Source organism: Tiliqua scincoides, chromosome 2 (assembly GCF_035046505.1).
Source record: "Tiliqua scincoides isolate rTilSci1 chromosome 2, rTilSci1.hap2, whole genome shotgun sequence".
Taxonomy (NCBI): domain Eukaryota; kingdom Metazoa; phylum Chordata; class Lepidosauria; order Squamata; family Scincidae; genus Tiliqua; species Tiliqua scincoides.
This window is the reverse complement of record NC_089822.1, coordinates 131,310,880-131,333,257: the sequence shown is the minus strand read 5'-3', so window position 1 is coordinate 131,333,257 and position 22,378 is coordinate 131,310,880. Positions and strand designations below refer to the sequence as shown.

The window sequence follows — 22,378 nt, the reverse complement described above, 5'->3', positions numbered from 1 at the left end:
GAGATACCCAGTTAAAGAGTGATGCCTGAAAGGCACTGCATTCTGCACATACTCAGAGGCAACTCCATTTTATTATTGCTTCACACATGCCTGCCATCCAAAACATGTCCCCAAGAAGCCATTTAAACTATTAAATGATGGTTTAAATTATATGCTAAAATAGAACCCAGAGTAGTGACAAAGTAGCCCGCACAGCAGTGGTAAAAGCAGAACATTTTTCTCTTTTTTACCACAGGATCTTCTCAGAAGAAACACAGTCAGTTCAGGAGCAACACAAACAGCTCATCCCCGTTCCTAGATTGTAGTGCGCTCACACACACACACCCCAAAGCAGCAGAACTAAATTAACACAGAATAGGGATCACAGAGCCAATAGACTGAGTAGCCCAATCAGCCCCTAGACCAGCCATTTTCAACCACTGTGCCATCATGGCATACTGGTGTGGGTGTGCCATGAGTGGTCCACAGGTGTGCCATAGGAATTTGGGGAGAGGTCATTTATTAATAGGGCCAATGGGAAATGTGAGCCCCCACTGGCAGCATGGTGTGCCTTGTCAATTGTCAAAGAACTTGTGGTGTGCCTTGACCATTTTAGTGCCTTGTCAGTGTGCCGTGAGTTGAAAAAGGTTGAAAATCACTGCCCTAGACCTCTCACCCCCAACTGTGAACCCGTGAGTTCCTTACTGATAGAACCCTCAATACTGCCGCGATGCCTGCAGGCCACAGTATACCACAATGTCTTCTGTGAGGAGGAGAGAGTCAGAGAGAGAAACCTGACACAACCATGTGCGCCACATAGAGGGGGAGAAGCAAGCACGAGTTCCTCCTCCCCCACAAGTGACCAACTGCTGGCCAGTCAACTGCAGGGGAGGCGGCTGCAGCCCTTTGTCTGCCAGGAGCTACCCAAAACAGGTACACAGCTTGTGAGCTGCAGGTTGCCTACCCCCACCCTAGATATACCACTGCAGCTCCCCCCCCCATGTGTGCTCCCCGATGGTGCTGGGTCCACAGGTTGTGGAAGGCCGCCTTGACAACCATCGGAGCCCTGATTCACCCAGACATTCACAGAAGGGATTGCCCCTCCTACAACATATCGTTTATGCCTTTTTGGTGCAGCTGCATCAGTGCTGATGGTGGGGGATAGGGTTGGGGCCTAAGTGAGGGTTATCACAATAGCACTAATTTTGGGGACCCCAAAATTTAGGAAGACTGTGCTCTTGAATGTCTTTTCTCTACTTTTCTGTAACCCTTTGAACATAGACAACATTAATGAAAGGCAAGTGAAATTTTTAATATATAGTTAAAGCACTGAACTGGATATTGAGTTAAAATTGGGCCAAAGACAGGTGAGCTCACATTCGCACTTGGACCTGATGTCTCCAGAGTCAATGTCCCTCTGTTTTTATCTCAAACTGCAGTGATCGCTTATGCCCCAACACTATCTAAGATCAAGACTTGGCTGTGCTGCTCAGTGGCTGGGCATTGGTAAAAGGATGCTAACCGCAGGCTTGCACCTGTTCACCCACGCCACCCTCTGCACCAGTGCAGGAGCTCAACTGGTTTTAAGTACAGCATACCTGTGCAACAACACAGGTGCCTCAGCTGTGCACAAAGCCTTGGAATTATCCTTGACCTAATAACTCCCTTTTCCAGGGGTGATGTCAAGGATCAGCCAGATTGGGCAGTAGTCAAGGGCCCACATCAGGTAACCAGGTAACGCCCTGCTTTCTGTGCAATCCTATGCATGTTAAACTCAGAACCATTGTGTTCAATGGGACACACTCCTAGGTGTGTGTAGGATGGCAGCGTAAGATTGATGGGCTTGGACTTACTTCATATATCTGGCCAGGGTGGACTATCTCATGAACGTGGGCTCTTGACCACTGCACAATCTGGCTGATCCTTGACATCACCCCTGGAAAGGAGAGTTAGCAAGTCCTGATGAAAAACACTTCTCCATTTCCCTCTCCTGCTTACTGGGGGGAAATAACAGTTTGGGAGGAATTTTCATTTAAAGGGTTAAATGTCTTCTTTCCCCGCCCCCTAGTAATTCCAATCTAGTCATCCAGATTGAGCCCCCAAATGGTAATTTTAAAGAAAAAGAGAAAAGTACAATGACACTCTCTGTAGCTAATGTACTTTGGCTCTCCGAGCAAACCTCTTCAATTCAATCCACAGCAAAACAGGAAAATGGATCTTCAACCAACTGAAAGTATATACTCTAGAGAGGATGTGCTCCAATAACAAGTACACATCACCATCTTGGACACAGACTGCAAAAACAGGTGCTGTGTACTTATTAAATGAGGACAATTGAAGGTTTGTTTGCAAAGGTATGAGTACAGATCAGGACAGGATGAAGCCAAACCACTAATTGGAAATACATATGATGCAGTTTGGTTGTCATGCGTTAAAGCCCCAAGTTTTTATCCAGCAGTGGAGAGCTGGGAATGGAGAAGCGAAAAGATGTGCTACCATCTGTTTGTTGATACTGTGAAGCAGAAACATATTTCTCAACCACTCCTCATTCTCAGAAAGATCCTTGAATGTGGCTAGGGTTAGGGTTTCATACAGTATGCAGTGAAACAAACTGCGCTGAAATATCTATATTCTATCAAAACCTATAGCCAAAAACTCGCAGGGCCTTGGTGATGATGGAGCACAATGCCCCAATGCCTGGGGCATTGCCCCGCTCATTGCATGAGAGGAGGTCCATCATGGGGGTAATGTGCTACCCTCCAGCACTGGGTGACACAAATCCTAATGATGCCACTGTGTATACACACACACCCACATGTTACAGCAAGACTATATAAATCAACATCAAAAGAAAAAGTTATGCCAGTATAAATTTATATCAATGTACATTATAAACCTAAACCCAAAGGCAGTAAATATACTGTGGATATATATCTAGAAATGGCTTCCACATCTGGGCTAAGAATGCTAAAATATTTTTCAAACCTGATAATAGGGACAGTGTAATAGCTAGTCTAATTAATTTACAAGAATGAAGTTAAGAGGGAGTAGAACTGGGGAACAAACAAGGTCTTCGTGCTTAGCTAATGAGCTTCTTGACTGCATCTTGATGAGCTTATTGTTGGCATCTTGCCTCGAAATCTTTAAGAGGAAATTGGACAAATTTCTGGAGGAAAAGTTCATCATGGTTTACAAGTCATGGTAGGTATGTACAAGCTCCTGGTTGTAGAGGTAGGCTGCCTCTGATCGCCAGATGCAAGGGAGGGCACCAGGATGCAAGTTGTGTCTGTTGTCTTGTGTCCTCCTGGGGCATTTGGTGGGCCACTGTGAAATACAGGAAGCTGGACTAGATGGGCCTTTGGCCTGATCCAGCGGGACTCTTCTTATGTTCTTCCCCAAAGCACCTAGCTGGCTTCTGCAGAAGACAGGTGGTGAACTAGCTGTATCTGTGGTGCACTATCACAGAACTCATTTCATGTCCTTATCGACAGCACAATCCACAAGTTAAACCAGAGCATCTGGGTTGAACCACATTGTTATGCTTATCCTCGTGAGATTCCTCATGCTTAATTCCACAAATTTCATCAGAACATTGTGCTTGATGCGGCTGTTTTGGTACATACTCAACTGTAAAATTCCGCAGTACAAACTCAAAACTATGGGCTATGTAATGTGTTAGAGGTGTGAAGCACAATGTTGTTCTGTGTTCGCTCCTGCTGCTCAGAGTACAGTTCACCATCACCCAATAGCCAAAGTCTGGGAGCGCCCATCCCCAGGAGCCCAGCCTGTGGCACTCTTAACCATGCAGCATGGAGAACCTGACAAGTGTGCACAATTAAATCCACAAACCCACACACAGCACACCTCTCTGTAGGGGCACAGCACACCTCTTCATTGTGTCAAGGAATCCATCCACATGCTGGGAGGTAGGTTAAGTGGTAAGCTACATCAAAAGATTTAAACCCAGGAAAGTGAGGAAGCAAAGAGCAGTCTGTGCATGTTGAGAGAAGGAAGAAAGTCCAGCAAGATCAGAACTGGTGCAGAAGTGTCCAGGTAGTTAGGAGCACATTTGTTCCCAGTTCAGACATGTCGCAGGATGAGGTGGATGAGTTGAGGTCACAAACGTGGCTTGTTGCATTCCAGGTGAACCTTAGCATGTTTTCATTCTCCTTCACATGATGAAGTCTCGGCAAAAAGACAACTCACCTTTCAACAGTGACAAAGGTTTCAGGCCATACTTCTCCATCTTATTTATTTATTTATTTATAAGCATGGATATACTGCCTTTCTCCTTACATTGAAGGCACCCTAGGCAGTTAACCACACAAAAGGGTAAAACAAGGAGACGTTGAGTGACATAACTAAGTGGCACAAGTTAGACGAAGTAAAAATGCTTTTCGCCCCCACTGGAAAGTTAATGGGGAGGGGGCAGCTCTTAGTGCAAGAGGGAGGGCGTTCCATAACTGTGGCACTGCCATAGAAAAGTCCCCCCCCCCTTCATTGTCACCAGCCTAGCTTCAGCTAAGGGTGGCACATCAGGAGGGCCCCTTCAGGCAATGGGTTCTCTTACATGGAAGGTGGTAGTCCCTCAAATATCCCAGTCCTAAGTCATCAAAGGCTTTAAAAGTCAACGTCAGCACCTTGAACTGTACCCAGTTACAAACCGGCAGACGGTGCAGGAGCAGTGATCTGAGTCAAATTGCCAAGCTCCCATGACCACTCAGGCTGCTGCATTCTGCACTAAATGCAATTTCTGGAGCACCTTCATTCACATGGTATGAATGAAGCAGCAGAGGTACTAATGCACTGCAGCAGAGTTACCAATGGCCCTCGGTGGCATCCCAGTTCACACTGAGGCAGAATATGATGGGTCAGGGTGAGGGCCAGGGCCAGGAGGGAAGTTAGCCGGCCAGGGGCAAAGCCAAAGCAGAACTTAATACATGAATAGATCCTGGCAGAATCCAGCTTTTTATCACATGGAAACTCCCAAGTTTCTGTCAGATTATCTAGCATAGAGGTTTGAATCTAACTTCATTGCTAGAGGTGCTTGAAAACAGTGTTGTTTATTTTACTCAGAAGTAAGCTCATTGTGTTCAGTAAGACTTGGGCTTACCTACTAGTCCTATCTTACTCACTGAAAGCAAACACCTTTATTCACTACATGTCAAGTAATGGATGCAGCGTTAGCCGCCAAGTGCCAGCATTTGGAAACCAACTAAAATTTCTCTTCTGATTTGAAAAGCCCACTTTGCTTGCCATGAAAACAAAGCCAAGAAGATCATATTAATATTGGCCTTCATTCATTATCCAAAGTGTGCGCTGAGAGCAAAATAATTAAAGTAACTTCCATCGCCACACCATGACTTGATGAATGTCATTTTAGAACTGAAAAACAACTGGGGCATCTCATCTTTTCCTTGTATGCAAAAGAGCTAAGGTCTTGAAAGATCTTCTTGCCAGTTCATAGATGAGGCAGTTCTGGTTTAGTAAGGCTTATTTGTAATTCAAATTTTGAATACACTTAAAGGCTCTGCAAAGAGCTCTGCCTTGATCTAGCAGTTCAAGTTTTGCAAGGCTTCTTTCAGTAGCAGAGTAGATCAGATTTGTAAGTAGGTTTCCCCTGATGCAATGCACTCACCTCTTGGAAAACTTATATTAATTCCCATAAGTAGGAATCCTCCATGAAGGTGAATCAGAAAAGAACAAAAGCAAAGTCTGAAGATCAACATTCAAGCAAGACAAAATATAAGCCTTAACATTAGGACCGGCTTTAAGCTTGGGAGCGAATTGGGAACAATTGGTCCACGTTCCTAAGGGGGCCTAGGACTAGAGTAATCCACTCTAGTCAGAAACACAGCAACACACTGCAACTGACACCTAACACCACATTGCAGGTTTGATAGAGAACAGCAATGGTTTTCGTTTTCTTCTCCAAGGACACCATAAGAAAATGTGCAGAGATCTGGAAGTGGCATTGATAAATGTTCTTTTTCCTGTGCCAGCTTGACAAGTCAAAACCACAAAACCGGCTGATAGAGATGGTTACATGTTTTGTGAGGTAACTGAGGCACTGGAGCTAGTTCTGCCACCAGCGATTCAAAACCCCTTGAAAATGCTTGAATTCCTTGCTGGCAACAACACGTCTCATGCATTTCCAAGTGTATTTATGGCTCTTTCGATTTCCTTGACAATCCCAGTGACAATGGCATCAAGACAAAGGAGATTTTTCTATGCCGAAACTGATCAAATTGTACATGAGATCAACAATTCAACAGGAACATTTGAACAGTTTGGCAGTTGTGTCCATTTAACCTGAAATTAGCAAGAGTTTAAACTTAGACAAAATCCTAAAAGACTTTGCAAAGGAAAAAGCAAGTCTATTGCTTTTTTCATAATAAAAGGCAATAATATGACTTATTTATTTTTTATCATGTGATTTTTAAAATCCAAAATAAGATTCCCATTTTAAATATTTTTTCTAAACAAAAAAAAAATTTTTAATGAATAATTTCACAGTCAGTAAAACAAGTGGTTTTGTAACTATTTACTTTTCAAAAATAATCTACACATTTTGCTTGTAGGCTGCCTAATATAGTGGGCCCTCAGTATTTGGGGGGGGGGCAGTGGCATACCTAATGATCGTGTAGCCTGGTGCCAAGCTCAAAATGTTGCCCCGGAAGTGATGTCACAACCAGAAATTACATCACTCCTGGGCTTTTAAAAAAGTGAAAATTGGGAGGAATCCACCTCCTCCCCCCAGCAGCTTGCTACCCACTTGCTCTGCTGCCTCCCCCTGTCAGTGGCATAGCTAAGGCATCTATCTATTTGACCTGGGGTCAAAGAGGATTTGTAACCCAACCCCCCCCCCTGCAGACAAAATCAAATTTAATTAAGTAAATAAATAAAATGTGTGCCCCTGATTGGTTCAAGGCAAGATGCTGGGGTGAAGAGGGATCCTTCTTCTCCCCCTGCTAAATATAAGAAAGGCACCACTTGAAAAAGTGCCTTTTTACCCAGTTAAGCAGGAGTAACTGTATTATGATAAATGGAAATGAAAGCTGACCCATATTAACACCTTATTGGTTTCATGCTATATCATGTCATTGCAACAGGTCAATAACATAATAAAATGTCATTGGCTCTCAGAACAATCAGTCTCATAGGTCAGCACTGAGTTAAGAAATTCACTTTTTGTTCTATAAGGTAGTTATGTTTTCATGTTCTAGTTAATTGGCCATAACTTTTGATAGAATACCGATATTCCAATGCAGTTTGCTTCATTGCATTCAGCATTAAACTACCTTTCCAATTATATATAACATGATGGAATTACACCAGGGATGATGGAATTACACCATGTCCCTGGTGTGAATTATATATAATATGATGGAATTATTCATACATATCAAGATTTTCACAATTTTGGTCACTAGTGTCAACTTCAGCTTGTTGCCCCCCTAAAGCTTGATGCCCGGTGCAACTGCTACCCCCTGCACCCCCTTAATTACGCCACTGCTTGGGGGATCTGTTCTAGGACCTCTCACTGATATTGATTTCTGCAGCTAATCAAACCCATGGTTAGCCCTTCCAAAAACTGGAAGTGCCTCTGGGAGGCCTTCTGAGATGTGTCATGGACTCCCTGCACCTCAGAACACCTCCTGGACATGACCAAAGACACTTCTGGTCACATTCAGGAGGTCCTTGAGGCTTGCCACCCATGATGTCAGCACCTGCATTGAGTCAAATCCATGGATGCTGAACCCATGCATAAGGAGGGCCCACTGCAGATGCTGCAAGTGTAAATATTGCCACTCCACCAACAATGGCAGCTATTAGCCTCAAAAATGAGAGGAACTCTTGATCTTGAATAATTAGTTGATCCAGAATAAAAATTGCCTGATCACTCTGGATCTTCCACAGTTCTAAAGATGACATCTTGCAGACCTCAAGGGACATCTACAGCCTGCCTGCCTGCAGTGACCAGCCTGAGCCCAGCTGCTGCCCAGGGATGCTGGCCTCCTCATACCTGCCAGGCTCCTATGGCTTTGCGAACTCCATGTCAGACATGAACCAGCCAGTGCAGCCAGACCTCATTGGCATCTGTTACTTGACTCTCTGTTGGATAACTTGAAATGACAGAATCACCCTGCTGGGAGCAGATGGGTGGCAACCCCATTAGTGTGCTTCTCTATCAAATGCTGCTTTATCATTGTTATAGACTTTGACTTGTTCACACTTGTTGCTGCTTTGTTGGCAGATATGGACCCCTTCTGCCCACCCTAGTTTCTTATCTCAACAGTCTTCAGGGTAAGATTATGTGGGGATGGGGACTCTCTGCTCCCAGGGTCTGCAGCATCCTCACTTGGGTTTCAATTGCATGGGGGGAGGGGGGGAACTTACCATCCAATATTGCTTCTCTTTATAGCTATACAGAGAGACAGAATTTCCTGGTGGAAGCTGAAGTCAACACTAGATAGGTTCCCCCTCTGATGACATCCCTCTTGCAATGTGCCACCAGGCACTTCAGGATCCTTCTTAGAGTTGTCAGATCATACTGGCATGGGATCGTACTGAGCATGGGATCAGGTAGACAAGGTGAAACACCTTGAGAAAACACTTGAGAGGAAAACATACGTGATAGATCAACTTGGCAGGCCTATTGAGTCCACCACAATTAAGGCACCATCTAGTTGCAAAAGGCCTCACCATAGAGGAATGCAGTGTGCACTAATGAGATTGGTTGAACTATCTAGTCACCCCAGCTGGTAAAAACATAGCCAAGCAGAGATACTCAAAATTGTTTAGCTCTTTCTGCAGACCTTTTTTTTGATGTCCTCATCTCATCCTCCTCTATTCTGCTGCTGAAACGATTTGCTCTTTTACAATAGTGCTTGAAATTTGGGTGACATGAAAAAGCTGAAAATGTGTCTGTTTTCCTAACACCAGAGAAAACTTTGCAGGAGAGAACAAATTAAAGCAAGGCCAGACCAATAGCATTGACACGGCTTCACTTTATTCATTTTTAAAGCCTTTCCAGTTTCTGGATTTACGTCAACTATCGATGGAGTCCGTTGTTTAAAGTGGTTGACCAACATCAGTGGTGTCTCATTCCAAAGTGGAGAGAAATCATGTTCTAGAATTAAATGGAAAAATGAACAAAGAACTTAGCTAGATACAAGTCAGGCTGAAGTGGATCATTTCTTTAGCCACTCCTTCCCCTTGGTAGGGAGGCCCTTGTCAAAATTTCAGAAAAGCAATTTGTAGCTACAGCCTTTCCCCTCATTTCACCTGAAGCCAGTGTTGCTGTTCACTCAAAGAACAAAATGTTGTGCCCTGGAAAATGCCACCCCTCGCTCAAGCAACACAGCTGTTGACACTGTCCTTGCAATGGGGAATGTGGCTGCGTGAGGCCTCTGTATGTGCATGTGCCCCCACCATACTGTTTCCTTGAGAGAAAGCCCTTTCAAATAGAACTCTTCACCAAATGGGTCTGTATCCAGAAGTGGGTTGTGACCCAAGCTCAGGTGGATCATGGGAGTACTGCTCCTGCCGTGTTGTTCTGTGGCTCCAACCTGCAAAGCTGGAACAGTATCTACGGCTTGGGTTCCTGGCCGAGGTAACCCCTACTGGAGACATTGGTGGGATTGGTTTTGCTGAGTCCTCCAGTCTTCAAAGGGCCCCCCTCAGGTTCCAAATGGTGGGGACGGGACTGTGCTGAACTTTACAGTATGAAGAACTAGGGGCCCTTGGCCCAGGACTGAACGTGGATGGGTTGAAGAAAAGCAGTGCCTTAGGGAAGGATGCTTTCCCCCTCAGGAATTGCCTCCACCCTCCTCTGAAATCCAGTTCCTTGAACTGGAATCCAGTTCCTTGGTTCCTCGCCCAGCTCAGTGCATGCTGCAGGGTCTTGGTGCCCCTCAGGCTAAGCCAGATTCTTGCTCGCCCAGCTCTTGTGCATGTCTTCTCTCCCACTCCCCATTCAAGGAGTCTTTGTCGGTGCCTCTCTATTCTTGGAGACGAAAAGGAGTGAGCTCAGAGGAGGACCTCTCTCCCTCAGTATTCCTGGAGTCTCGATGGAGAAATGTCCCAAGATCTCTCTTCTTCCTTTCCCTGACTGGGAAGGTCAGGTGGGTGGGTCGGCAGAATGAAGAGGAAGAATTGGGGGGAACCCTTTCCTCTGCACTCCTGTGGTGCTGAGGGCATGTGCTCAAGCAGCCTCCCCCAAATCCTCTGGCTGCCTCACTGCAGGGCCCTCTGAGGAAGCCCAACTGCAGGTGTGCAGGCTGGGGTAAGGCAGGGATGCTGCAAATTGCCCTGTTGAATGACTCCTACTGCTGTATGCACTGAGGGATTTCAGATGTTGGCAGGTTTGGCCACTGGGAGTCCATGCGCCCTCAGCCAGTGCCTGACCTGACACATCCCCTGCTGTCAGAACAATACATAGGTTTCTTCTTCAACAAATCCAGAGAATCTAGAGGACCATATTATTTCACATCCAATTTCTGGTCCCATGACTTTGGCTTTCTTTTGCTCCACTCTTTTTATTAGACACACCTCATTAGACACACAGGAAGATCACAAGAAAAGCTAGTCTTTTACCTGGGAGCTTGACCATTTTTCAGCTGATTAAGAAATCTTTCTATTGCCAACTGTTCCTGATTGTTAGCCACGTCACTGGTATATGACCCCTCACCATGTCGTTTAATCCTGTTGTGAACTTCCAAGTCATTTGTGTAGTCATCCAAATGCGATCTGTTGGGGAAGTTAGGGATGAACAGAGTTAAGACCTTCACCAGATGGGATTCATGATCCACCAAGACCCACGTAAATTCATATTATTATTAAAATTCATATCACTGTCATATTTCCGACACCGATTACTATTTTCCTCAGAGGAAGGAATACAAAATGTCATCAAGAAGACCCTGGCCACGAGTCACCAAAATGCAGCACCCGGTCCTGGAAAATGCAACAAGTTGTTTATTTCAGATAGTTTTAAGTCACTTTTCCAGTTCAAAAAAGCACAACATGGTGTACAAAACTGACCACATTCAGTCAAATACTATAGTTAAATGAAGAGATGCATCATAAGAATCCATATAACAAAAAGGTCTTTGAGTGGTATCTGAATGACAAGAGCACAGGTAGCAGGTGGGCACTCCTTAGGAGAGACAAGGCCCTCTCCTCAATCATTACCTACCTCACCTTTGCAGGCAAGTAGTGGCCACAGCTGGCCTACCAAACTCATCTGGCCAAAGGTGCTATGTGCCACAGAGGTATGTTGTATGTGCTAGGAAGGCGCTATGTGGCACTTGGATCTCCCTTGACAGGGTAGCAGTAGCCTTCCAACTGCCCACCTGATCTTCTAGGGAACCTGCAACCTTAGCTAGAACTGGCTGAGCACCCTCTCACTGAAAAAGACAAACCACCAACCTACAGCACTTTCTCTTGTGCATACTGAGCTTCAGCTTATTCACTTTGATCAGCAGCCCAATCCTATCTCAAACTCTCAGTGGATGCAGCTGTGCCTCTGAAGTGCATACTGACAGAACACAAGTCCAGCTGGTGCACCAGGCCCATTGGATCAGGCTCCAAGTCCATTACCAAATTGACAACAGTTCAGCACTCCCACTGCCACAACTGACTGATGTAAATGGCACACTGAACAGAGTATCATCAGTGTAATGATGACGCTGAATCCAAATCCCCCAATAACCTCTTCCAGGGGTTTCATGTAACTAGTGGAAAGTGTGGGTGTTAAACTGGAACATTACAGTCACCTGTAGAATAAGTGCCTTGGGGTAGAGTGGTAATCCCCCAACCAAACCTTCTGCAGATTACCTCCTGAGACAGAGGCAGAATCACTGTGAAACTGTGCCCCAGATTCCCAGTCCACTGAGCATTTCTTTCTTTTTTTTCTTTTCCAAAATAAAAACAAAACAAACACATAAACACAAACTCAATACACAACATACACACACTCAAAAAACACACTGTTGGATGGTGCAAGCAATCATACATCAATATATCTAATCAATCAATCCATAACTTCTAATCTTGTTCCTCTTCTAGTTTAGCCTATTAATATCATTTATCTATCATATCATATCCTGTATAATATATCATGTATACAATACATTCATCTAAATGCCTTTTCTTATACATCTACTTTTTCACCCAAGCATAGAATGGTCTCCATTGCTCTGTGTCGGTTTGTGCTATTGATCCAAAATTTCTGTAAGCCTATCCATTTCCGCCACATTCATTATTTTCTTTATTAATTCATCTTTCATTGGAATTTTAATATCTTTCCAGTATCTAATATATAAAATCCTTGCAGCAGTTAATATCATAACTAAATACACATCATTTTCTTTATCTATAATATCTAAGGTAATTTTAAGCAAAAGTAACTAGTTTCAGCGATATCGTAAATCCAACAATCTCTTATATTGGATTCCTTACCTTTTTCCAATATACTTGCATTTTTAATATGTCCACCACATATAATAAAATGTCCCTTCTACACATTTACACTTCCAAAATTTTTTTGATATGTTCTGATTCATTTTTACCAGTTTTACTGGTGTTATGTACCATCTATAAAACATTTTATATACATTTTCTTTAAAATTTGTTGCTCTAGTAAATTTTATATTTCCAAATCTATTCCCATTTTTCTAATGTAATATTATGATCTATCCATATTTAACTTTTACAATTGAAGGAAGACTTTCTTTTGTTTTTGAGGTGAATTTAAGCCATTTATGTTGACAGAGTAAATACTCCATCCTCCCTTAACCATCATGTTTCTTTTTACTATTCACCTTCTCTTTTTGTCTTCTTCTTGTTGCTATCAGGGAATGCCTCCTTGCCCCTCTAGTTTCTTAATAATAATTAATAATTAATAACTAGGTATTTATATACCGCCTTTCTGGTCATCAGATTACTCCTCTGACTTTATTCAAGGTGGTTTACATACGTAGGCGTTTCTAAATCCCTCAAGGGGATTTCTCTCTTTCAGGAACCAATAACATTTCAGATCTTCCTGGTTTGGTCTCACTTCTGGCCTCCAGTTCTCCCACGCAGGCTGACAAGCGGATCCATCTCTCACATGGAGAGCAGCCAAGACGCTTCTTGCTCACACCAAGAGCAGGCGGAATCACTCAGCTCGGCTTGTCAGCTGCTTCAAGGTCTTGCCATTCTCAGCTGTTCAGGGAGCTGCCGGTGTCCTCAAACTGGCGACCTTCTGATGTTATCTTCGGGCTAATGGAGGTTCTACCCTCTAGACCAGACCTCCTCCCCTGTTCCTTCCTTTTCTGATTCCTCAGTTATCTCTGAATCATCTGATTTCTTTTCTTCCAGCTCCATTTCTACACTTTCTAGTTCTTTTCTTCTCAGTTCCTCTTTCTCAGTTTCTTCATTTCTCGTCTCATCTTTCATCACTGTACTCAAAAAATTTTCTGCTTTCATTGTTGAATGTATATTATATCTCTGTGAATGGAATTGAAAAAACATATCTTCCGGGAAAAGCTATCTGTATGGTATTTGCTTTCCTCTTAAGAATTTTGCTAGCTCTTCATATTCTTTTCTCTTCTTTCTCACTCTCCATGGGACATGTCTCAGAATTTTCACTTTGCTACCCTCCACCATCCATTCCTTTTCCTGTGAGATCTTCAATATTTTATCTCTGTAAAAAGTTCTGATGAATTTCACATGGATTTCTCTTGGTAGTTCATGTTTTCTTAGATAAAAAGTGCTCACTCTTCTAGCTGAATCCAGATCCATGAGTATCTCCTCTGTTGGCGTGTCGATCCACTCTGATATTAAATCACCAATCAGACGTTGTGTATCTTCCCCCTTCTGTTCTGGTACATTTTGTATTTTCACCACTCGAGCTGCACTCTCCATCTGAATTTCCAATAAAGTTGCCTCTCCATCATATTGGTTCTGTTCTGTCTCCAGTATTCTAGATTGATCTTTTGTTGTCTTTTCTTCTAATTTTCTAATCTTTTGTATATTCTCGTCTGCTTGACCTTTAACAGCTTTCAGTTACGCACTGAGATCATTTAGTTGTGTAGTTAAAACATCCAGACTAGCTTGAACCTGCAGAAATTCATTTGTGTGCTGCTGTCCCATCGACACTAATTTTTCCATATTATCTTGTATTGTCTGCTTCCAATCTTTCCCTTTTGGTTCCTCTTGTGTTAGTTTCCCCAAGTTTCACTCCAGGGCAGGAGAGCCCCTAACTTTTGCTCCTTTTCCTGTCATCCTTTTTCTTCCTTCTTATGTCTTCTTTCCTGTAAATCTCAAATATCTGTTATCACATATATCACTATCAGTTACCCATATATCACATCACATCATCAAGAAATCAACTGCTCACCCATAAAAATTTGGAATTTTTATGGAATTCCAAACAATAAACCACTTTTGCAAAACAAAGAAATGCAGATCTCCAGCCCTCTCCACAGGCACTCCAAGATCTCTGCAGAAAAACGAAACTGAGCGTTCCAAAGCAGAGTTTATATTCCAAAATGATTAATTTGTAATCCAATGAGTTTTAGATTTCTAAAGTTCGAGTTATGCTCTCATATTTCCATAACAAGCTCAGCAAATCTCCTCCAAAGCTTCTTCTCACACAAGCAAACAAGAGAAAGCCTCCCCTCTCTTTCCTCTTCCCAGAGGGGGAAAATCTGCCCCTCCTTCTTCTTCCCTCCAGCAAAAGCTTAATCAGGCAGTCAATTAATCAATCAATGCCAGACACACACAGCAGAATAACACTCACTTCCTTCTTCCAACTTCTTTCCCTGCCTGGGGCCTTCAGCTTAGCTTCAAGATGAATCCTCACCAACACAACATTGATGGTTGGGTTCCCTTGGAGAAAAATAGCCCAGCTGGACCCTTCTCCAAAACCCTACACCATCTGTAGGATCGAATCTCTCCTGATCTCAGATCTCCTCAGACACACAGTTTTGGGGAGGAAATAGCATGCTTTCCCAAGAGCTTTCAAGAGCTCAGAAAAACACAGCCATTCAGTTGCCTCTGGTCCTCCCCCCCCCCCCCTACTGAGCATTTCTAGAAGGATGTGAGGGCCAAATCATACTGAAAGCTACTGAGTTCCAAGAAAAACGAAGAGGGTTGTATTTTTTCATCTCTCTTCCACCATAAGTTATCCATCAGGGCAACCAAAACAGTTTCCATGCTAGAGGTGAACAGTGGCGTCACTAGGGGTGGGAGGCCAGCATGTCACCCCATGCAGTGGGCAGGGCAACGCCCCAGGTGGTGAGCGTGGTGATCTACCAGCACCCCACCCCCACTGGTTTTTTGCCTGTACCTTTTGATAGAATAAAGATATTTCAATACTGTTTGTTTCATCGCATTCTGCATGAAATTACACATTGATTGATATGTAACATGATGGTATTATTTTTACAAACTGATTTTAGTAACTAGTAGTGCCACGTCCCCCCAGAGTGTCAACTTATTAACACTTTATTGGAGCAGTTCTCAAACTTTTAGCACTGGGACCACTTTTTAGAATGACAATCTGTCCAGGACCCATCATAAAGCAAATTAAAACAAACAATTATAAATAAAGTAAAATAAATAAGGGAAAGCCAGCCCTGTTCCACCAAGTGAATTTTCTCTGTAGCCTGCCTGCAATTACACCCCCCCCCTCCAAAAAAAAGAATCAGTAAGATTTTCACCCCTACACAGTTCAATTTATGTTCTTATATTTCAAGCATATCACTATCAGGACCCACCTGGCTTTACAAGTCTGAGAGCCCAATCCTATGCCTGTCTACTCAGAAGTAAGTCCCATTATAGTCAGTGGGACTTACTTCCAGGAAAGTGTGTATAGGATTGCAGCCCAAAACAGAAAAAAATTCACCTTACCCTGTCAAGCCTCTGTTTCATTCTTTTTAGGGGGGGGGGCTGCCATCTAGAGCATTTGTTGAGCTCCAGTTGCATCAAATCAGGACCATTCTGGTGGCCTCACATTTCCCTTTGCCTGACCTGCCCAGTAGCCAAGGCACGTTTGCTTACTCACGAGTAAATGCAACCATGTGGCTTAATTTAGCTTTCCATAGGGCTCAATACATTCGCAAGCTTGGAGGGAGGGACATCCTTCTCAGGTGTTTTTGGGGGGCTACATTCATTGGCTTAGGACCATTCTGGTGTCATTGGATTCCTCTCAGCCTGCCCTTTCAGATGGACTAAGGCCATTCACCTACTCACGAGTAAACACGCGATACAGCTTGGTATCACTTCCATTGGGCTCCATGCATTTTTTATTTTCCAGTTCTTTGGCCATAACTTTTGATAGAAAGGAGATATTTCACTCCCGTTTTTTTGCCTTGCATTCCATTGAAATTCCACATCCAATGGTATATAACATGATGGGGTTACTCCTAACCACCGTGATTTTAGCGTGTCACCCTCCCAGTGCGTATGACCCCCCTTGCGTGCCACCCAGTGCGGCCCGCACCCCCCAGCGACCCCACTGAAGGTGAAGCCAGACTGAAATGGGTCAAGACAATAACTTTCATCATGAGAACCCAGAGTGGACCAGCCACCTTTTGCCTAAGCAGAACTCTCTTTGGCTGAGAATTGCATCATTCTTGGGACCCAAGAAGAACAGTTCAAGGAGTGGTCTTTCCTTCAAGGCACCTGGGACCTTCCAATCTTGCAAAGAATCTTGAAGGACCTCCTGGACCCAGGTGGCCAATCCTCCTTTGCTGACTGTTGGAGAATTTGTATCTTCAGGCTGCAATGACTGGAATTCATTCTATAAAACATTACTGGGTATTGTGCAGGACACCTCACTTGGCTGCAGTGGTGGCATCCAGATCAAGATGGATGTGAGCAGTTTCAACCTCAAACAGCTCTGCAAGCCTACCAGTGCAGTCCAGATGGAGCTTCCCATAGAAGGCTGCTTGGAAAGCTGCCTTTGCCCCAGCTGCTCATGACCATTCCGGCAGAGTCTTTTCCTACAGCCCCTGATTCAGTTATAATGATGTGCCTGTCCTGTTCTTACTCACCTCCCTCAGCTCTGGTGTTATTCCTGAACAAGCTTCTGACACATAGATGGGTGCCTTTCCATAATGGATGGGTGTGCCAGTCTCTGACTGCCACAGGCCCCCGGGTAGGTGGATTTAATTTGGGGTGTTTGTCAGGCGCTTCACACCATGTGGCTACCTGTATTGCAGGACAGACTGCAGGTGGCAATTTCCAGCCACTAAGAGATGGGCGATGGCAAATGAGACATCAACAATGGAGGGACCGCAGACACAGCACTTCATACCTAACTCACTGGCTCTTATCATCAGATTGTCATAGCCCAGATTCAAATGCATACAACATAGGTAAAGTGGCAGGAACGATAGGAAGACGTTCTTTGGTTAGAGAGAGTGGTCCCAGTGGAGGAATGATCCAGCTGACATTCCAGAAGCTCTGGTTTAACCAGGTTGTGCGTTGTGTTGTGTGTTGTGCTGTCCATCTAACGAATGATCACACGCAAGGAGAGACCTGCTGAACCAGACCATCTTGTGCAAAATCTCGTTTCCAACAGCAATCAATTGGACACCCACAAAATGAGAAGCCCACAGCCGGGATACCTGAAGGCCATAGTTTGCTGCTGGTCTTGAGCCCCATTACCTGATAGGCTTCCTGTCCACTTCCTGTCCACTTTTGCCACCTGTCCACTTCCTGTCCATATCCTGTCCAGGATATGCTTCCTGTCCACTTTTGCCACTGAACTCGTCAGAGTGACTATTATAGCCTCTCTGTTTTCAGGTTAGAACAATATTTCAAACATTTCAGGGTTCAAACACACTGTCAGACAGAAAAATGACTAAGGCTGCAATTGATACACACTTTCCAAGGAGTAAGTCCCACTGAACACAACGGGACTTACTTCTGAGTACACACACACAGAATGGGGGGTCCAATTTCTATATGCCAGGATCACATCTATAGGTGCCTTCAGCGTTTTTTCAGCCCAGCTCTGTTCCATCTAGGAATGGGAACTTGGCACAGTGGCGAGACTCAAGTCCTGAGTCTCCACCCCATGCAACTCGACTCGTGCACAGGACCTAGCAGGCGTACTTTGCCCCCTGAAATCCCCGAGTCATTGCGACTAGAGTTAGAGTCTTTTGTTTCCTGCACGCCAGGGCACAGACCAAAGGGACTGTGAGGCATCCTAGCTAGGCAAGGTGGGAGGGAGCAGGGTGGACAGCAGGAGGGACAGAAGCGGCAAGCAAGGCTTATGTTAAGAGAACAACCCAATCCTTTGCAGCTCTACTCAGAAGTAGTCCCATTGCCTGTCATTCTGTGAGAAAGCATCTTCCTCCCAGGAAACAATAAGGAAAAGGTTGGAGCCATGAGGAACTGCTTCCTTCCCCCCCCCCCATCAATCCTAAGGCAAGAACCCCCTCTGCCCTCCCTCATCCAGAGGGGAAAAAAAGACCACCCATCCTTTGTCCAATGATCATTGGTTCTTTCAGAGAAGGACAAAAGAGCCCGCTCCCGCCTTCCCCAATAGGCAAAACATTAACCCTTCCCTGCCTCCAGGCTGGAACTTTCCTGCTGCTGCTCACCTGGTCTGAATTATGGCCCCTTAAGGTGTTTCAAGAACCAAAAAAGTAAGCAAGCACACCCAAACACAGGCAGACTCAAATCTGCACATGTGGGGACTCATTTCCAAGTCAGTGGCTTCAGACTCAAGTCAGTGGCATGCCTGACTTGAGTGTACACGAGTCAGCCAAAAAAAACACATGTTTTTTGCAACTCAGACTCAAGTCACCTGACTTGAGTTCCCAGCCCTGGTTTCAACATTATAATTATATCAAACAGTTATAAATCCTCCTTACCCAGATTCAACAGCCATTTGCCAACTACCAGGGAGTAAAGTTACAACAAGCAGTCCCATAACACAGAGCCACGTAAGGTTTCTCATCTTCTCTTCTGTATGTACACTCTCTTTGCAACTCAAAACCTCTGGAAAAGTAGTACACCCACTTGTGTAGAAAAGGAGCTTCTGTGGGTGCTCTTAAATAGAGCTCACAGCCCCACCCACACAGGAGCACAAGCCCCTCCCCTTTGCTTTGCCCCAGTTGTTGTCCTGCCCTTATGTCAAATCCTCATACTCTGGACAAGCGTTAGGGGGACCTCCATGTGCACCAGAAGAACTGATTTCTAACCTTTAGTAACAGACTGGAAAGTGCTACAGATCAGAGGTTTGGTCAGCTACGTTCTTCAGCCTTTCTTCCAACTGTTGGCATGAGATAGGCATTCTAATGTTGGTACAGATAACACAGAGAGAAAGAAGGTCGGTGTAAGGGAAGCTGGAATACTTGGGCCCTGACTAAGTTTGTGGCCCCACCTCTTCTCCCAGGTGTTTCAGCTGCTGGCGTGGGATGGAGCAAAGGCTGGAGTGAGGGAAGTTGGAACACCTGGGCTGTGACTAAGGTTGTGGCTCCACCTCCTCTTCTAAGTATTTCAGCTTCTGGCGTGGGAGAGGAAGAAGGTGGGCGTGGGGAAAGTTGGAACACCTGGGCCCTGACTAAGTTTGTGACTCCACCTCCTCATCCAGGTATTTCAGCTTCTCATGTGGGCGAACGGGAAGTCTGGAGTGAGGGAAGTTGGAACACCTGACTAAATACGTCAGGGTACTTCCCCAGGTTGGCCTGTGGTCTTTTGGAAGTGGCAGGAACAGTAGAACCTTGTGAAGAATCCCCATTCTGATTACTCATAACATTTGGCCACTTTGTTGACCATTTCTGGGGTTGGGAGTGTTTCAAGAACAGCCAATAGCAATTGGTTGCAATCAAAGGGACAACACCAAAGAGTTTTGGCCATTGAGTCACCAGTTCATGGTGTTATGAAGCTGAGGCACCTGATTTTGTGAAATGGAAACTGGGGAAACAAGGGGGGAGTTGGGTGTGTATAATTGGGCAGAATTATTTCGGGTAGAAGTATCAGGACCAATTAATCATATAGTGCTGGCAACATGCTATTTCCCTCTGACCAAAATACTGAACTTGGCTTGGAGAAAGAAATCAGGGATACATACAGAGGAAAAGTATTGTAGTAATGGATAACTTCTATTATCAGCATATAGACTGGTAAATCATGTTCTCTTTACCACGATTAGACCATGAGAAACACATTTCTAAATACACAACAGAGGGCGCAACCATAACCCCTTATGATTATGCACTTTCCAGCACTGACACAAGGGCAATGCAGCTCTGAGGTAAGGGAACAAACATTTCCTTACTTTGAGGAAGCCTCTGTGAGTAACACGCAACTGCAGGAGGCAGCACACGTTCCATTGGCACCGCTATGCCAGTGCTGGAAGGCACTGACATAAGGGGTTAGGATTGCACCCAGAGACTGTGACCTAGAACAATGAGAAGCAACCCTGGAATTAATCTAACATGATGCTTAGAACCCACAGCCCAATCATTAACTGCTGGAATGCTTCAGGGGACCAAAAGTGTAAGGCCTATTGTGGCTGTTGCAAAAGGCTACAAGCCTTTCGCACAGCTTAGCCGCTGCCACAAGCAGCAGGTTGCCTGATCTGGGTGCCAATTGACTAGGGATCTCACTAGTGCCCGTAAGTTAGCACAGAGGGTTGGAGGGAGGCAGAGAGGGGCTCGAATGGGGAGGGGGAGAAATGGGAAGGAGATGGGGCAAGGAGGAGGGTGAATCAGGGCTGGGAAGGCAGTGGTATCAGTGCCAACAGTGCATGCTGATATCCAGTCCCCCATGTTGGGTCCACATGAACTTGCGCCATTTAAAGAGCTGATGCAGGTCTGTGTAGAACTACTGGGTCAGCATGGATGTAACAGACATCATCTCTGGGAATCATTATCTCTGAAATTTAAACAATTCCTCCAGGAAGTCGAAGGGCAAAACTTCCCCCAAAGATCCATTATTTAGTAAAGTCCCAACTTCCTTCCATTGGCCAATCCCCCTTCACTCCTCCTAGGTTCCCTCCACTTCCTCTACTTTTCCTACTAAGTGCATTCACCTGCAAATTGATAGTATTGCCACCCGCCCTGTGAAAGCCTTTTACTTCCTCAGTCCCAGGATCTTAACTGAAGGGCTTATCTCATCCTGTCTTTAACTTTCAATGTAGCCAAATGGGTCTGAGACATTAGATTTGCTAGGCCTTATCAGTAGTGGACCTCCCATTTATGGAATGGGGTAAATCCCCCCCCCCCGGTGTGGAGCCTCACATGCCTTTCAGACCACGCGGGAAACCTTTTGAGGCTCCCAACACAGTTGGAAGCTGTGCTTCTGGTTTCCCGAACACACAGTTTAAGAGCCCATGGAAGCTTCAGTAGGCTTCCCTGGTGCGTCCTAGAGTTGTGCAAGGCTCCGTGCATTTCAGATAAGGTGGGGGGGGGAGAATTCGCACGGGGGTGGCAGCATTCCACAGGGAGCCATCATGAACCTTTACCCCAGGGTGCGGAGCTGGGGAGGTCCAGGAATTACACGAGACCAAATTGTTTAAAACTATGGTTTTTACACATTTAGCACTGGGACCCACTTATTAGAATGAGAATCTGTCAGGACCCAGTGGATGTGATGTCATGACTGGAAGCGACATCATCAAGCAGGAAAATTTTCAACAATCCTAGGCTGCAATCCTACACTTATCCAGGAGTAAGTCCCATTTACTAACATTGTTAAAATATATATAGTAGCTTGTTCAAAGTGTAGGTCTGTAACATTTCCCCAAATGCAGTTACACGCCATGGTAGCATCAAGTCTAATATATTAAAAATAAAATATTGAAATGAACGGGAACCCACCTGAAATTGGTTTGTGACCCACCTAATGGATCCTGACCCGCAGTTTGAGAAACACTGCTTTAAAAGGTTTTTTTGGCTATGGTAACAATAAGAAAAAACTGACATTTTTTTCTGTCAACTGTCAAAACTGTCAACATAAAACATACACAGAATAAAATTTCTAGCTAGGCTTCTCTCCCTATGTACTTATCTTCTATAGTTGAATCCAGAGAGTCCCTTATCTCAAGCCCAGAGAAGGTTCAGGCTCCTCTGCGCTTGAACTGCCAACCTACGGCAGCTCCCATAGAAGATAAAGAGCAGAGATAGTTTGCCAAAATGGTCCCCAACTCCCTTATTATACCTTTTCTAACACTAACCAAAAAAAAGGATATTACGTGAGGTAGCCATAGCCAGTGTGCAAGATCACGCATAAGCTTCAGATGTTCAACATTTAAAAAGATAGTCACCTCAAGACTATGGTCAGGCAGCCAGGTTTTATAATTCTGCCCTCACTGCTCCTGATAGACCACAGCTGCTTCCTTGTCTGCATAGAGTCCACTGGCACCAAAGGCAGCTTCTCCCAGATAGGAGCT

The 22,378-nt window shown here is 44.6% G+C and overlaps 1 protein-coding gene across 1 annotated transcript; it reads right to left on the bottom strand.

The window, feature by feature from the left end:
* Positions 1-10,574: 10,574 nt before the first annotated feature.
* LOC136638790 (exendin-4-like) lies at positions 10,575-18,940 on the bottom strand. Its single transcript, XM_066612819.1, has 2 exons — positions 18,855-18,940; positions 10,575-10,731 (listed from the first exon to the last, which is right to left on the bottom strand). The coding sequence occupies exons 1-2, from the start codon at positions 18,938-18,940 to the stop codon at positions 10,575-10,577; spliced, it is 243 nt and encodes an 80-aa protein (XP_066468916.1).
* Between the last annotated feature and the right edge of the window lie 3,438 nt (positions 18,941-22,378).

What these genes read in the sequence shown, in the direction of transcription:
- LOC136638790 (XM_066612819.1), bottom strand. Translation starts at nt 18,940, where the DNA reads ATGAGAAACCTTACGTGGCTCTGTGTTATGGGACTGCTTGTTGTAACT. An exon ending in CAAATGGCTGTTGAATCTGG is followed by an intron (nt 10,732 to 18,854) that starts GTAAGGAGGATT and finishes CTTCCCCAACAG; the next exon opens with ATCGCATTTGGATGACTACA.